The sequence below is a fragment of the Leptodactylus fuscus genome, chromosome 5 (genome assembly GCF_031893055.1).
Source record: "Leptodactylus fuscus isolate aLepFus1 chromosome 5, aLepFus1.hap2, whole genome shotgun sequence".
Lineage (NCBI taxonomy): Eukaryota > Metazoa > Chordata > Amphibia > Anura > Leptodactylidae > Leptodactylus > Leptodactylus fuscus.
In genome coordinates, this window is record NC_134269.1 from 112,727,665 (window position 1) to 112,745,315 (window position 17,651).

The 17,651-nt window shown below is 40.0% G+C and overlaps 1 protein-coding gene across 1 annotated transcript in view; it reads left to right on the top strand.

Moving 5' to 3' along the window:
* SEMA3E (semaphorin 3E) overlaps window positions 1-17,651 on the top strand; it is a 140,004-nt gene that overhangs the window by 82,546 nt on the left and 39,807 nt on the right. The window contains exons 3-4 of the mRNA XM_075274051.1: window positions 12,164-12,223; window positions 14,612-14,731. Coding sequence (XP_075130152.1) covers window positions 12,164-12,223; window positions 14,612-14,731 — 180 coding nt within the window. The remainder of the gene's footprint in view (window positions 1-12,163; window positions 12,224-14,611; window positions 14,732-17,651) is intronic.

A 17,651-nucleotide genomic window follows, 5' to 3' on the forward strand; every position in this document is an offset into this window, starting at 1 on the left:
GTATCTGGACTCTGGAGCTGATGGTAACCTTTATTAAGGTCCAGTTTTAACCCCTTCCCGCCAATGGCATTTTTTGATTTTCGTTTTTGACTCCCCTCCTTCTAAACCCCATAAGTTTTTTTATTTCTCCGCTCCCAGAGCCCTATGAGGTCTTAATTTTTGCGGGACAAATTTTTCTTCATGATGCTACCATTAATTATTCTGTATAATGTACTGGGAAGCAGGAAAAAAAATTCAGAATGGGGTATGCCAAAATGACATGTCCCCTATATTCTGTGTTTCGGTACGGTTCCAGGGATACCAAATTTATATGGTTTTATTTACATTTTGACCCCTAAAAAAAATTCCAAAACTATGTTAAAAATTTTTTTTTCTAAAAGTCGCCATATTCCGACGGCCGTAACTTTTTTATACGTAAGTGTACGGGGATGTACGGAAAATGTTATTGCTTTGATCACTTTTTATTCAAATTTTTATCAGAATCAAAAAAGTGAAAAAAATGGCGGTTTGGCACTTTTGACTATTTTTCCCGCTATGGCGTTTACCGAACAGGAAAAATATTTTTATAGATTTGTAGAGTGGGCGATTTCGGACGCGGGGATACCTAACATGTATATGTTTCACAGTTTTTAACTACTTTTATATGTGTTCTAGGGAAAGGGGGGTGATTTGAACTTTTAATACTTTTTTTATTTTTATTTTTTTTGCATTTATTAGACCCCCTAGGGGTGTTGAACCCCAGGGGGTCTGATCACTAATGCAATGCATTACAATACTAATGCATTGTAATGCATTGCAAAAAATCATCCTTTCTTTTGCAGGCTGCATAGACCAGCCTGCAAAAGAGAGGATTTGCAGACAAGCCTGGGAGCCTTGTACAGGCTCCTGGCTGTCATGGCAACAGGAGGTCGGCCCTGGAGCATGCTCCAGGAGCCGGCGATCCTGGGCAAAATGGCGGCGCCCATGCGCCGCCTTTGACCGCGGCGCCGGAGGGGTTAATGCCTCTGATCGGTCCGGGGACCGATCGAAGGCATTAGAGCTGGTTGTCTACTGCTTAAAGCAGTAGACACCCGGCGGCCATAGTTACAGACCCGACATGCGCCGTACTATTACGGCGCATGTCGGGAAGGGGTTAAAAAGAAAGTTGCTCCATTCCGTAAATAAATAATGTCATTGATTGTGGGGGAGATGTCTTTCCCTCTGGATAGCAGCATTTGGCAGGTGCATGTCAACACAAAGTCTCACCTGGTCAGGATTCTTGGGTTTTGGAACCATAACAATTGGACAGACCCATGGAGTTGGGCCAGTGACAGTTTCAACACTATCATCGTCTTCTAAAGACTGGAGTTCCTTTTCCACTTTTTTTCTCAGGTGAAATGGAATGCGCCTGTGGGATTGCGCCACGGGTCGAACATTTTCATTGACATGAAGATGTACTTGAAAGTCCTTCAGTTTTCTAAGTCCATTAAACAAAGAGGGAAATTCATTCAGCAGAGTTTGCACATCTTTTTTGGCAGGATCAGTTATTGTATGGATGATTTGAAGGAGACCCAAATTTAAGGCAGTGTGGTAACTGAGAAGACAACCTCCAGAACCTTTTAGGATATAAAAACTTGTTTTTTTGCATCTTGCTTTTGTAGCTGATTTCAGCTTCAAATTTCCCACAGTAGGTAATGGAGTAAGAGATCCGTATGGGAAGATTTTAGTCTGCACAGTTTCCAGGACAGGCTGTGTCTGCAATGTCTCATATGTATCACTGTCTACAATGTTCACTGAGGCCCTAGTATCAATGGTGAAAGTAATATCTGTATTGAGTATAGTGATAGTAACACTTGGAGACTGCACAGATTTAGGTGTAGAAGTGATGAGAACATAGTCCTCACTTGTGGGTGGTGTGTCCTCTGCAGCCTGATGCAGGACTTGTACATTGGCCTGTTTAGCTGGAGTATAAGGAGACTTGGGCAGTGCTGATCTGCACACCGCTGCACAATTGTTCTCTTTACCACACTTGCTGCAGGTTTGTCCTAATGCTGGACATTTGTTTACATGAGGAAAGTCTTTCCCACACCGGTAACATTTTATTGTTTCCGGGTTGATGTATCTGCAGTAGTTTTATGCTTGAGATTATGCACATGGATGCCATCCCCTTTTTCTATTGCAGTGGCCTGCTGATCTGCTATTTCTATGGCCTGGGCCTTTTTGGGAAGGTCATGCAGAGAGTAATCCTGCTGCAGTGCTTTGCATATCATAGTGGATGATGTGTAAGATACAATAATTTGTGATAATTTCATCATCCACATCAGTAAATGCACACCCTTGTGCCAGTTCTCTTAAGCGTGTGACATGTGTCCATGGATTCTTCTGGAAGGTGTTTAGCAATCCTGAACTTGTATCTCTTATATCTGATGTTTTGTTTAGGATTAAAGTAATCTGCTAATGCTTTGACACAGCCACTGTAAGTGTCAGTATCAGCAACAGGTAGGGTGCTGTAAATGTCATATACCTCTGTGCCAGCATGGTGCAGCAATAAAGCTTTTTCTTTTATCATCTTTTATGTCTATTGCTTCCAAAAAGTTTCCAAACCTGTGCCTCCATTTTCTCCAGTTATAGGCCAGGTTATTACTAGCAGTTGTATCAAATTTTGGGAATACATGCATGTAGTCTGCCATCTCCCTTGTATTCAGCAATGTAGTATAGAAGATAATGTGCAATAGCCTGTGTGCAGGTTTGTCTGGACTATGCAGATAGTAGTCTGTACTCACAGCAGCAGAACTCTCATCCCATCCTTGTCGCCAAGAAGTATGAGGAGTCAGGGATGAATTCCAACAGCAACTTTGGTTTATTTGCATCCTGAAACGTCTTCTCAGCCATGTGCAAGCAACCCCACATCTCCTTCCTAGTTCCTATTCCCATGAGTCCCTGCTCTTAAAGCGACAGGACTGCTTGCTATATATTACACTCAGGATCCCCTGTTTTGTCATACAGGCTACAATACAATTCCACCAGAGATCACCCTCATCCCAGCCACAGACAGCTCTGGTATGCCACAGATCACTTGTATGTTATACTGCAAGTTAGATTTGGGTTCCTCCTGGGAATTTGTTTTTTTTAAGGGGTAGCCCAGTTCAAAAAAAAAAAAAATCTGTAGGTGAGCCACAAGTGGTTCTCTCTTTCTTTCTTTCTTTCTTTCTTTCTTTCTTTCTTTCTTTCTTTCTTTCTTTCTTTCTTTCTTTCTTTCTTTCTTTCTTTCTTTCTTTCTTTCTTTCTTTCTTTCTTTCTTTCTTTCTTTTCTTTCTCCATGCCCCTAGATAGGCACCAAAAATATTCACACACACATATATATATATATATATATATATATATATATATATATATATATAATTTTAAGTAGTAATTAAGTATTGAAAACCAGGAGCCAGAAGTCTAAGACTTAAGTCACACACTGCTAACATGCTAGTAAATTACTAACTTAAGCAACACCAAATTTCACTGAAAGCCGCCATGGCAAAATCTTGCTATAATCAGGTTGATTTTCTAAATAGTCAAGTGAAACAAATGTATGTCTCACATTTAAATAGAAAACTGCACTTAAAAAAAATATCAAAACTGGTTTTTTTTGTCTTTTGGTAAAAAAAAAAAACAATAAAAAAAAAAAACTTATTACAAATAAGTGCCCCAAGGAAAATTTGTTTCTCCAGAGGTCTAAAAAGGTTGGGAAAGATTGAAAGAGGATCCTCATTTGAAGAGACAACAGAGCAATGGATTGATAGAATACATGAACAGACATGAAATTTACATATGATAAATATGCAACATGAAGATAAAGAATAATTCTAGACTAGGAAACCTATTTTAGGCACATTGCTTGGAAAAATACTGTCACCTCTGTAAAGTGCTAAAGATATTAGTATATAGTTTAAAGTCTGCTGCTTCTGAAACAATATTTTTTTATCTTTATACTCATGTTCTTACCCCCACTGCTACACTCTAACCAGCCATGTAATATATATTAAAACAAGTGAGGTCCTTTTTTTTTATTGAGTAAACACTCAGGCATAGTCATCGTTAGTGTCGGAGTGGCACATCAGCGTATGTAGTGGACCCAGGCTTTAACACAATAATGGTCCAGCAGAAGACACTCGATTTGAAAGGTACTATACTTTATTTCCTAGGAGGTATTGGAGGGTGTGGCCCCATAATCACTTTGTGTGGTGTGGCCAAGAAACTTCAGCCTTACAGAGGTCCTCTGGATGCATCACATTGCCAGTTGATGGGTGTACAGCCAGGGAAAAAGGAAAAAAAAAAAAAACAAATTCAGACTATAGTATTCAAAAATATCTGCAGGTTAGGGCAGCAGATATTAGCCAAGCATGGAGTTGAGTATAAAATATGTACTATAAAATAAATTTCTAGCAAAGGAATCTGATTTTAGAATGACACTATCAAATGCCCAATTTATTGCCATTGTCTATATAAGTAATGTTAAAACCCTTTATTTGAGTATTGAAGATGGATAAATAAAGAAAAAAAAATATTGATCACTATTTTTAAAAGGTATGTTCTGCTAAAATTAGTGATTATTTCCTACAATGCATATAAAGCAGAGGGCATAGTAAACAGTGTAGAGGTTATGCTTTTGTTGAACATGATCATGCTTCTTCTATTGGAAACCAATTTAATCATTTGGTTACAAGGCATTGTTACCTTTTTCTAGATATATATGTGTAATATGTGGAAGTGAGTTTTCAGTTTTATTATGACGAATGCACTATTAATTATCTCCTGTCATTCTTAAGAAGTGCAGTTTGAGCCATAAAGCTGTTCCTCTACATGCATAGCATTACAAGTTTTATTCTCTGGATAAACAGTCAGGCCATGTTAGCACATTGCTGGGCCCACTGCAAACGTTTCACAAGAGTCTCCACCCCCCCCACACCCCCCCATGACCACCACTTAGAAATACCCAACTTAGGGAGCGTTCACACTACTGTCGGTGTCCAACAGGTAGTGTCCGCTCCTAGTGTCCGTTCAAAATCTGGCACGGACATTAGGAGCGGACACTAGCTGTGTCCGTAACACCTGTCATTTATTTAAATGGGCATCGGGTGCGTTCTTTTGCACTCCGTGCCTGTCCTTCCCTGTCCGCAAATGAAGATGTCCGACTTCTCAAGCGGACAGAAAAACCCGACATGCAGGGTTCTTCTGTCCGCTTGAGAAGTCGGACATCACTTGCGGACAGGGAAGGAAGGGCACGGAGTGCAAAAGAGCGCACCCGATGCCCATTTAAATAAATGACAGGTGTCACAGACACAGCTAGTGTCCGCTCCTAATGTCCGTGCCAGATTTTGAGCGGGCACTACCTGTCGGACATAGACGGTAGTGTGAACGCCCCCTTACACGAATTATTATGCCTACCTTGTGGCCCCATAAATAGAAAGTCCTCCTTGAGCTACCCCCACCGATTGATGTCATAGTGTCATAGTCATAACATTGTGCCTGCAGATCCAGGAGGCGAAAGAGGATGAATAGTAAAGCAGAGAATGGTTGGCTCCCTTCTTCATCACTGTATGCAAGTCATCAGTGTCCTAAAAACGCCGATGAGCTGAAGTTTAAAACAAAAGCAAAAACAGCATCAAGCTGTATATAGTGAAGTATTGTCAGATGATCTGATGATGTAGTTAGTCAGAAATGACACTCAATAGGGAGAGTTGTGAAAGATTTACAACTTCCGGACGTGTCTTGGAACCGTATAGCAGGGGGTTCCTCCCCGGGTAATATAGAGAAGCAGAATCCATACCACCAATAGTGTCAAATACCAGAGGCTCAAGGAAAAGGATCACCGCACTTCACCTAATGGATAAAGTAAACCTTCTTTTAGAGTTCAGAATACCACAACGTGTTTCAGGCGTCTAATTGTCCCCTTTTCAAGTGACATGAACTATACATAAAAACAAAGCAAAAAGACACATCTCAGCAATTACATGTAAAATTCCAGGCTTATTTACACCATTGTAAGGAGAGCTAGACCCAAATGAATTGGGCCGTCTCCAGGTAATATATCGTGAGTGTTTATACTAATAGGTACATATTCAAAAATGGTTTCAAGATCACCCAAAATAATACATAAGACCAATATGATAGGGGTGGGTGCCTCTAAAGGCCCCCAGTAGCTATTCCAACATATAGCTATGTTGTGCAGGAGAATATCCATGATGGGGGGGGGGAATAATCAATAATCCAGTGGATAATAATCATGCAACGAAGGATACATTGCCTATCTTTTAAGGTCAAATATCATTAGGGGTCTTGATGTAGCGGTAAGAATGCTACAAGTATTAAAGAATTCACTTACCTACTGTGGGTTGCTGGTGGAGTACCAGCCCCACAGCGGCAAGAGTATTTGAAGCATTGGTGGGCGTGGGATTCTGCTTCCCGCACTATTACGCATGTGCACGCGCACTCACGTGCTCGTGTGTTTGCTGCCTCCCATCCTCTGCATCCTACAAAATGGCGAGCGCATGCATGACATGGATTCACTGTGCATGTGCTTTGCTGCTTCTATTCCTGTTGGGCGCTACGGGGAGAGAGCGTAGAAGTTGGGGATGCTGCGTTCATGTCCCCAGCCCTAAGAGACTTCTCCTTTGTCTAATAGTGGTTTACCCAGAGGCAAGAGGATCTTCCTATGTATAGATATAAATAAGAATAAAGTCTGCATTGGGATATAAATATAAAAATAAATGTCTTTAAAATATAATCTATGGATAATTTGTGGGGGGAAAATAAATAAATACCCTGTTTCCCCGAAAATAAGTCATCCCCCAAAAGTAAGACATAGCAGAGGTTTTGTTGAATTGCCTAATATAAGGCCCCCCCCCCCCCCGAAAGTAAGACATCCCCCAATAATACGGTAATAATCTTTCAGCGCAAAGATTGTATGAAGAAAAACATTGCAGCCAGCTGAACACTGTGCGCGATGTTCTGTGTGCACAGATATGCCGGCTGCTGACACCGCTGCAATACGTTGTATCCACTGTTCCTTCTGCAGTAGGATGAGCTGGGAGATGCCCGTAGACATACACTAAGCATCATATGCGGCGGGGGGGTCCACTCTCCCAGCTCATCCCACAGCAGCAGGAACAGTGGATATAAATAATGGGATCACAGCAGCAGCAGCTGCCGACTTTCCTGTGAAAACAGAGCACCGCATACAGCGTTCAGCCGGCTGCAATGTTTTTCTTTATACAATCTTTGTGCAATCTTAGCACATAAGACATCCCCTGAAAATAAGACATAGCATGTCTTTAGGACCAAAAATTAATATAAGACACTGTCTTATTTTCGGGGAAACAGGGTAGCATCAAAATACATATTAAATATGAGAGGGATGTGTTTTTTTTCAAAAATGATTATCAATACATTACATAAGTTATACACATAATAAACATACAGAAGATTCTAAATTAATTAACAATAAGAGAAAATATTTTTTAAACTATATCCACAGACCATAAAATTAAAATTTAAAAAATACGGGCGAAAAGTGTGTATTAGCAAATTTAATATGTATTAGCTGATTTAATATGCTCACCACTATCTTGTTAGGTAGACAGTTCTTGCATTAACTATGTGTTCATAAACTATTGTAGGTATATATTCTGCTCGAATTATAAATGCACATAAACTTACAAATTTATTAAGTGTACATAACTAATTGATTAAAGTACTACCAAAGTGGTCGATTAAATTGCAATAAATATGAAATATCGGCGAGGAGTGCATGTTGACAGATATTAATACACCACCCGTTAATGGCCTGTGACATCTTCCAACGCCTCATTTAGGCCGCTGGGGCCAGAGTGTTCATTTTGTATATCCAAAACATCTCTTTCTTGCATAGAATATTAAACCTGTTGGTACAAGATGCGGGTACGTGGTCTTTCGGGGTTACAGTAAAACAAATGAATAGACCATTATGTGCAGTGGCTGCATGTCTTGAGGAGCTATGTTTAAGAAACTTATTCATAATGTTTGACCGGTGTTTATTCAACCTTTCTCTTAATGTTCTAATGGTGCAGCCCACATACTGTAGGCCGCATGGGCATTTCAGAACATATATTACATAGCTGGAAGAATATGAGATGGTGCGGGATAGTGAAAGTTTCCCCATTGATGAGCTTGTCACCTGTTTTATTTTATCCATCATATTGTGGCAGCATTTGCACTTGGTATGATGGCATTTATAACTGCCTAGGGACTTTCTGGGAATCCTTTCCGGATTTAATGTTGGGGTTCCGTAATCTACTGGGTGCCAAGGAATTTTTCAGGGTGGAGGCCCTCCAGAATTTAACACCTGGATGTTTCGGTTGTACCATTTTTAGGTACTGGCCCTCACAGAAAATGAACCAGTATTTTTTCAATATACCTCGGATGGTAGGGTGTGCTGCATTGTAGGTGGTGATAGTTGTATTTAAATTTTTCGGTGATAGCTCTAGATCGGGGGGGGGGGGGGCAGTACTATTGGGTATATCCCATTGCTCTCTCCCTTGCTGCATCAACTAGGCCTTAATGGTAATTTCTCCATGAATCTGTCTAAGACAACGCTTTGTTCTAGAAAGTCAGAGTCTTTGGTACAGTTTCATCTCACCCTCTAAAATTGCCCAAAGGGCACGTTGTCCTTCCATTTTTTGTAGTGAAGACTTCTGTAGTCAAGTAAACTATTGCAGTCTACTTGTTTAAAATAGGTTTTTGTAAAAATCTTATCGCCATCACTAGTCAAAATTAAATCCAAGTAATTAATCTGTTCAGGGTCGGTACCCCCAGAAAATGTAAGGCCCATTGATTATCATTCAGTTCATTAGTAAAATCATTGAATTCTATATCAGTCCCATCCCAGATAAATACCAAGTCGTCAATGAATCGTTTATAATTTTTTTTTTTTTGACCTTTTGGTTATGTTATAGAAGTACTCCCCTTCAAACTTCCCCATGTAGAGGTTTGCGTAACTTGGTGCGAACCATGTCCCCACGCATTTGTAAGCAGATATTATCTTTGAAGGTGAACACATTATGTCTTAATATAAATTCTATGCTCCTCAGTAGGAATTCTTTTTGAGAATTAGGTATACGGGTATCATTAGAAAGTATGGTTCCTATATTCTCTATACCCTTCCATGGGGTATGTTGCTATGTAATGCCGCAACATCAAGTGTTGCCCACCTATAGCCTGCTCTCCATGGAATGTCCAAAAGCATACCAATTAGATGTGGGGAATCTTTTTGAGGGGTGATTTTAATCGACCACTTAAGGTTGGAGTTGTATATCCACATATTGGGACAAATTGCGTGTAATCAAGTTCATACCAGCTATTATAGGTCTCCCTGGGGGCTTGTTATGGTCCTAATGGACCTTGGGAAGATTGTAATAAATGGCTAGACTTAGGTTTTTTACCCAGAGATACTTTCTCTATCTTAAGGATGACATTGGAAAACGTATCTTGTATAAGGATATGGTATTGTGTAAGATGTTCGGGTGAGGTGTCATTGGACAGGGGTTGACAATATTTCATATCGGACAAGATTTGATTGGCTTCCAACAGATAGGTTTCCCTATTCTGTATGACTACACCCCCGCCTTTGTCAGTGTTCCGTATAACTATCTCCTTATTAGTATGTAATGATTTTAGAGCTTCTCTTTCTAGTTTAGTAAGATTGGTCCTGGTGTTGGATTTTGTTCTAGAGATATTTCTGAACTCATTTAAGACCAGATTGTAAAAGGTCTCTATATAACTCGATGCAGTGGATTAAATTTGCTTTTCGTTTTAAGGGTGGTGTTAATTGGGCCTTCATTATTAGGGGTTGCCTCGGATGCGTTACTGGTAAGGAGGTCTTGATTATTTTTGGTTATAGCAAAGTGTCGAGAGAGAGTTAATTTCCGTACAAATTTATTTAAGTTGATGAACAGCTGTAGGTCGAGTTTCTGATCAGGGCAGAAGACAGACCTTTGGATAATGGGCTGATTTCCACCTTGGTCAGTCTATAGTCGGAAAGGTTGAAGATATTTGATCCTAGATCCTGTTCCTCTTGGGACTGGGGGTGATAGTTGGTCTTTCTTCCTCCCTTGTGCTTACTCCTGCCTCTGCAGCCCCTCCTATGTCTAAAGGATCAGAAGTACCTGGTTCAGAGTTTTTCCTTTTTAAGCCCACGGGACTGTAATAGTTGGAAATTTTGGTGTAGTGTGGGTTTTCACATGTATGAAACGTGATAGGTGTAATAAATGTCAGGAGTTTTATAAAGGAGGCATTGACTGGAGACTGGGGATGGGTTGTTTCCAAAAGGTGGTTAATCGGGGAGTTGGATAATGGAGTGCCATATAATGAGTCTTCAAAGATATCAGATGTAGTCGTGTAGTCTGGTACAGTCCCATTGGCGCCCATACTAATCACATAAGTTAAGTCAGTTGGAGCTGTAGTGCTATTCCCGAAGGTAGTGGGTGGGAGAGCTTACAAGGTCCGTGGGGGTAATTCTGGTAGATTTGAAGTAGTGGTTACTTTGATAGGATAATTGGTGGGGGCAGCCCTTGGAAGTGATCCTTCTGGTTTATTGGTTCCCTCTTGAGTAGGTGGTTCTAATTTTTTAGCACGATTGGTGGCCTGGGGTTTAATTGGTAGGGGTTTCTTATGGGCCTAAAACAAAAAGAAAAGGTTTTCAGCTCACCCCAATGGAGACCTTATCATCATGTCGGTGTGCTTGGGAGCGGGTGGACTTGACCAGCTGTAGATATTAAGGTAACAAGGAAGAAATCCAGCACCGTCCCGACGTAGTTTAAAATGTAACTTTTATTTTGTATCCATAAAACGATTTTATGGATACGAAATAAAAGTTACATTTTAAACTACGTTGGGACGGTGCTGGATTTCTTCCTTTTTTTCTTATGGGCCTGTTGGTGTATGGCCATTTTTCTCAAAGAAGTGTTATTTGTGTGGATGTGTTTTCCACTACCTGCAGGTCAGCCCCTCGGGGTTTTGGGGGGGCGCAGTGACCTTCGGTACTGATGTTGGAATTGATCTTGTTGGCTTATGCCAGTAATGTACATTATGCTCCAAATCTTTCTGATCTCTGTTCAATTTATTGGTTTTGAACTCTAGGATATCTCTCTCTATATTGATGATCCGAGTCCATAGTAGTCTACTCAACTGAACAAAGTCAGGGTGATCATTGTGTATTGATCAAGGTTATCCACCATATTAGATATTTTGGTGCCCAGCTGGTTTGCTAGATCTTGTCGTTTATAGACAACCGATCCAATAGACCAAAGGCACATGTTTGTTGATTCTCGTCCCACTCTTTCATGAAACTAGCATAGTCAGGGAAGGGAGACAGGTGTCTGGACCTCAGGCCCCTTGGGACAATGTTTTCCCTAATGTATACGTTAAGAAACCTGAAGTCCAGACTGTTCCTTGTCTCCTCTGTCAAGGCTTTTTCTAAATCCCAAAAAAGTTTGTCTAGGTCTTCTCCACTAATGTATTTAGCAGAGGGTGCTGGAATAATAATTTTTTTGAGGTCTCTTGAACCGGTAAATGAGCTGAAGTTGGGGCAGCCCAGAATGGTGGGTAAGCAAATGTAGGACTGTCCCGCTTTCCCAATAGGGCCTCTATCATAGGGCCCCTTACAAGTGCACGGAGCCTCTGATTAATGCAGCCATGTTAAGTGTTTAATAGCTTCACATACTGTAACATTTAAGCCCAGGCTTTCTAATGTAGCAACATATCAGTTAATTGTTGTAATCATTGATACTAGTGATATAATTGCACCAATCAGGGTGTGGGTTTCATTAGAATAATCTGCCTGCCAGCTAAGTAAAATAATACAAACAACATTAATCTCCTTGCTAGCAATTAAACAACCATTCACTCAGTCACATACAATTGCCAGATGAAACAAAACACAAACTAGGAGGCTATAAAAATATGATGCTAGAGGTAAGAAATGACTTGTGTTAACAGAATAATTTATTTTATTAATCTTTGGATAAAATATCTCAATATTTCTCCATAATTTTAAGTAGGAAATGTTTTGCTGAAATTTTGAATTTCACAATTCCCTAAAATGTATTTTCTTTTGAAAACTACATTAAACCTGATGCTAACAGTTAACTCTTTCTCATAGATACATTGGCCGAGCTCAGAACAACAAATCGATGACTGCTACAGAAAAGGAAGAGAAGAGGTAAATATTGGGTAGTTTAAGACTAAGACCCCATATAGCGGGCCACAGCCAAAAGCCGCTGTGGAAAGGATAGCGGCGGAATCGCTTCGTGATTGCTTTGGTCTTTCTACTTGCATGATACCTATTAGAGATGAGCGAACACTGTTCAGATCAGCCGATCCAAACAACACGCTCCCATAGAAATGAATGTGACGCTGACTTTGCCGGCGGCTGGCTGGCGTCACAGGTGCTTCCATTCATTTCTATGGGAGCGTGCTGTTCAGATCGGCTGATCCGAACAGTGTTCGCTCATCTCTAATACCTATACAGAAACTGACAGGATTTCCATAGGTATAATTGACTTAGTGTGATTTGCAAAAACGTAATGGTTATTGAAATCACAGCATGTCTGTCTGTGTGGATGGAATATAAACACAGAGTAGTTGCACTAAAAAGACCACATAGTCATATCATAGTAAAGGCTTAAAGTGAAAAACTGCATCAATATACTAAAAGACATGAGGAAAGAGGGGTGCACAAGATAAGCCCAAGAGAATCAAAGAAATCTCCTTAACATAAACAAACACACCCCAGGTCTGATTCCACAAAGATTATAAAGTCTGGTTTGCACTGTTTTTGTTCTTGGCTAGGAGAGAGAGAGAGAGAGAGAGAGAGAGAGAGAGAGAGAGAGAGAGAGAGAGATGCTAGGCTATAGCCACATGTTGTAGAAAGACAGCTTTTTTGCCTACTGCAGAAACACAGCAATTAATTTTCTACCACTTGTACAGTTTTTATGGTTTAATACTCTCTGCTTCTTAAGTCTACATGGTTTTAATAGGTGATGTCTATTACAATATAGCTGAGCAACTATAATGTTTCTACTCATTGCAGATTATAATTTAGGCAATGCTGTTGCACTGTATATCCTAAATAGGAAACATAATTACCGCTACCATTTTAAAGGTGGTCATACGTAGAAGATGTTCATAGGGGTGTCCAGACTTTCCTCTAAAAGCAAATGTCATGGGAAAAGGGTCAGACATGTTGGATTTTAATAAATATCACCAGAGGAGTCTAGCAGCAGCTTAATCCCTTCTACAAACTGTGAACACATGCACACTTGGCTGAGCTAAATCTACAGTATGTTATATGGCTTAAAGATTTAACATTTAATATTTTAGACTATTGATCAAAGACTTTGTTACACTACCTGTTTACATGTATGTGACTATTTGGACAAATTGACAGCTTGACTGGCACACAGGGGAGCAAATGAATCCCCTTTGAAACAGAGCCACTACCCACAGAGCCATATGGGTTCCCAGTGCCCCACTCTCAGCATGAGTAGTGCATGGCACAGTATAACCACTGTACAACATAATGTACATAACATACAACATAAAGTTAGGGAGCATACAGCATCTCGACCATCTTGTGTGTCTATGTAATAAATGGGCAGATTATTTTAAAAATGACAGTTTATTATTATAAACTGTAGGTGCATCAAGTGACATCTAGGCAAAGAAGTGGTCCAACCAGTGTCTTCCTTCCCTAGTCAGAAGCCTAACTTTGAAAGCTCCCAGGTCCCAATGTAAAATCTGTAATGGGGCCCTTACCTACCTTATGCTCTTTATAATAGTGCTATATTTTAAGTGGCAGATGGACCTTAAGGGTACAGGGCAGTGCAAGGTACTGACATGACCCCCAGGACTGAAACAGTCCATGGTAAGGTAGAGGCAGCAAGCTACTATTGAAAAAAAAAAAAGTGTGTTGGCAAGGTAATATTTGCCTATAGCTGTACATGTGGCTCCTCGAATACATTCTATTGGTGGGCTCTAACCAGTCCATCACTGGCCATATGATATCAGACTCTCCAATCCAATACGGTTTATGGCAATCAGTATTCCATAGTCATACTCTCTCAGCATTTCTAACTTTGCCTAAATATTAATGTAGTCAATTTAAGTAGATGTATTACATAAAATAACTATTTTGAGATTATAAATCCACAATTTCAAAAATGCTAACAATCATTGCTGCAGGCCATGATAAAGATGATCCTTCCATCCTTCACATGTAATGCCTGTTCTCCTCCTACTAAGCTTGAAATATTTCTGATATTTCTACAATATACCCAATACTTCTGCAATAAGTACAGTAGGAAAACAGTTATTTTATTCTACCTTTTGTACTTACAGGGGTTGTCCAGGCTTGCATTTTATTTTTAATTAGGCCACAGGAGGTGAGAAAAAAAAAACTCAGCTGTCCCGTCCTCCGATGTCCTCCCAGTACTGTCCAGTCCTGGTACTCAGCTGTGTTCTTGCAGTGGCAGACCATTGAGCAGCAGCCTAATTGAAAAACAACATAAATGTTATTTATCTAACATTACCACAATTCGTATAATTGCAGAGAGAATGTGCAAACTTCATTCGAATTCTTCATCATTATAATCGGAGTCACATTTTGGCTTGTGGAACAGGAGCATTTGATCCAGTTTGCACTTTTATAAGAGTTGGAGTCAGGTCACAGGTATGTGCTTTTGTAGGTATGAGATCCTTTTGCCTTCAGCTCTGAATTTTATTGTTGTACTTTATGGTTTTATGTATATGTCTTTGATTTGTAGCTCTGGGAACTTTTACAAGGTATCTGCCGGAATTCCTTGTTGTGTACTGTAAGTTTACTTCTAAACTTACATCTAAAATGACTAGTGATCACTGGAAAGCTTTTAAGACACTGTTCAAAGTTGCAGTGATTCTGGTCTTTATTTTGCCATTTTTAGAACCTGAATTTAGTACTAAAAACACCAACTTCTTAACGAAGACACGGGTTAAACTACCCTCATAAATGTGCTAACATTTCATTGCCACTTGCATACCTCCCAACTGTCCTTGATTCATCAGGACATTCCCGGGTTCTGGGTCCTGTCCTGGTTGGTGGGGAGGTATGTCCCAGCCTCAACTCTGGATGCAGATGAGTTGACTACAGTGATGAGGCAGAGACACATCCGCTCCCTACTTCACCATTTGCCCCTGTGTACTTTGGAAGCTGCAGACTCAGTGTGATCACACCATATAACATGCCTGCAGCTCCCTAAAGCCTCCAGGAGCAGAGACTTCAGACAGAACAGCAGGGAAATGAGGAGAGGGTGAGTATTAGTGTTTGTTTTTTTATTATTGATTGGTACTAGGATAGGGACATAATATTGTGGGGGCAGATGGAGGGGGACTGAAAATTGAAATGGCAGATAGAGGGGGAATGTGGGGGGCATTAAACTGTAGGGAACTGGAGGGTAACTTTATACTGTGGGGCAATTGGAAGGAAACATTATAAGGTGGGGGCATGTTAGGATGATTTTAGAGGTATTATACTATGTGGGGCTCAAAGATGGATTGGAATGGACGAAGTCAAAGTAGAAGTGGTGGGACTAAATCTGCCATGACACACTAAGCACACCACACATTTTGTCCCTCTTTCTTTCCTTTGAAGGTGGGAAGTATTCTCATGCCATCAAATCTTGACTTTGAGGCCACTAGTCATCAAACACCATCATAGGTAAAATACAGTCCTAAATGGTGTTTCATAATTAAATGTATTCAAATTGTAAATGTTAATATGGTAAACTCTACAACATTAAGTGCAATTTCTGTAAAGAATGTGACCATTTGTTATCATGGTAGAACACTTCATTATCAATAGAAAAAAAATCCAAAACAATGTAATTTATACTGAGCGATACTACATTTCATGAATAAACAATATTTGCTAATGTAGCAGACTTATTTCTCATCTGTAGTCCTGCTTATCCAGTTAGTACCCCAGTGTCTGAATGCATGAAATCACCCGGTAACACACCCTATTCATTATATGGCCTTCATCTCCACATACTGTATAGTGTACAGTTATTTATTCTGTGTAGCATATAAACAATGTCACAAAGGCTAAACCATGTAATTTTTGTTTTTTACATATTCACAATATTCTATAACATTCCTTCAAGTACCAATGTCGCAATCATTACCAAAATATTACAGCTGGTAAAAGTTATTTTACTTATATTCTAATGGTGTAATCCTTCAGATATGTAAATCACAACATTCAATCTCTAGTCTAATAAATTGCTTTTGACAAGTCATAAATCAGTTTTGTAGCAAAGGTGAGGAATTTATGGGGCCAAACTTCAGGCTGTGTCTTTTCTTTACACTATCACTTCTGTGAAGCCTATACTATACAATGGAAAACAGACCATCATTCTTAGTCCACACAACATATTTTGGTAGCACTGTAAAGATGGATTAACATAGTGGAAAGTAAAGAGGAATTTGAGGAAGATTTCTGCCTAAAATTCTGTTCCACTTTCCTGTCCTGAGCTTTCTGCTACAAGCTAAGAGTTTTAATAGCTACATAGCAACATAGTTGATGAGGCAACCTGAAAAAAAAATTAAATTGTGGTGGCCACACTTAAATTCTCACCTAATTCTGTGAACAACTAGGTTACATGATATAGGTGTCTAAATATTACATGAATGACACCATGTTTGGGTGATGGCAGCAAATTAGTCAGGACACAGACCAAGAGAGAACTGACGCTGGGTTCACACCTGCGTCTGGGGTCTCCGTACTATGGTTTCCGTCTTCTGCATGGCAGAAGACGGAAACCATAGATCGGGTCCGGCCGTGCGCGGCGGTGAGCGTTTTAGGCTCTCCGCCGCGAAACCGGATTTTTTTTATCCGGACACAGAGTACTGCATGTCCGACTCTGTGTCCGGATTATAAAACCCGGTTTCGCGGCGGAGAGCGCAAAATGCTCACTGCCGCGCACGGCCGGACAGCTTTCTCACCCATTCAAATGAATGGGTGAGAAAGTCTCCTGCAGGCTTCCGTCTCCTGCATCTGTTTTATGCAGGAAACGGAAACCTGCAATAAGGACCGACGACGCAGATGTGAACGAGCCCTGAGCAATCACTCAGTAAAACTTATAAGGTGTTTCTAACTATAGCACCAAATGTTAGTCTAAGGATATCACTCTAAGCAGGAGATCAATACCCTCTAGATCCCCATCAAGGGTCTCTCCCTTTGCCAACCAGTACTCTACCTTTTCACTGATGAAGAGCAAGCACTTTGAAACAACTGTCTGTAGATAAGTTTTTGGTTTGGCTTCCACCCTAGTCATGTCTCAAGGCCTGCTAAATGATTAGACATTATTTTATAATCTGTGCATATAAGTATCATTCTTTCTGTCTCATTCTATGTAACTAGCCATGAACCTCTGATTTTCAGGTATCAAAATTACATATTTATTCAAGTGTGTCAAAAATGGCATATGTGCAAAATAAGCCAATGTAGCTAACGTTTTAGAAAAACCACTGAATGAAACTAGAAAGGTTCACAAAAAAACAATAAATTACAGAAAACCAAAAGCGGAAACATTGTAACCATGTCCAATACATTA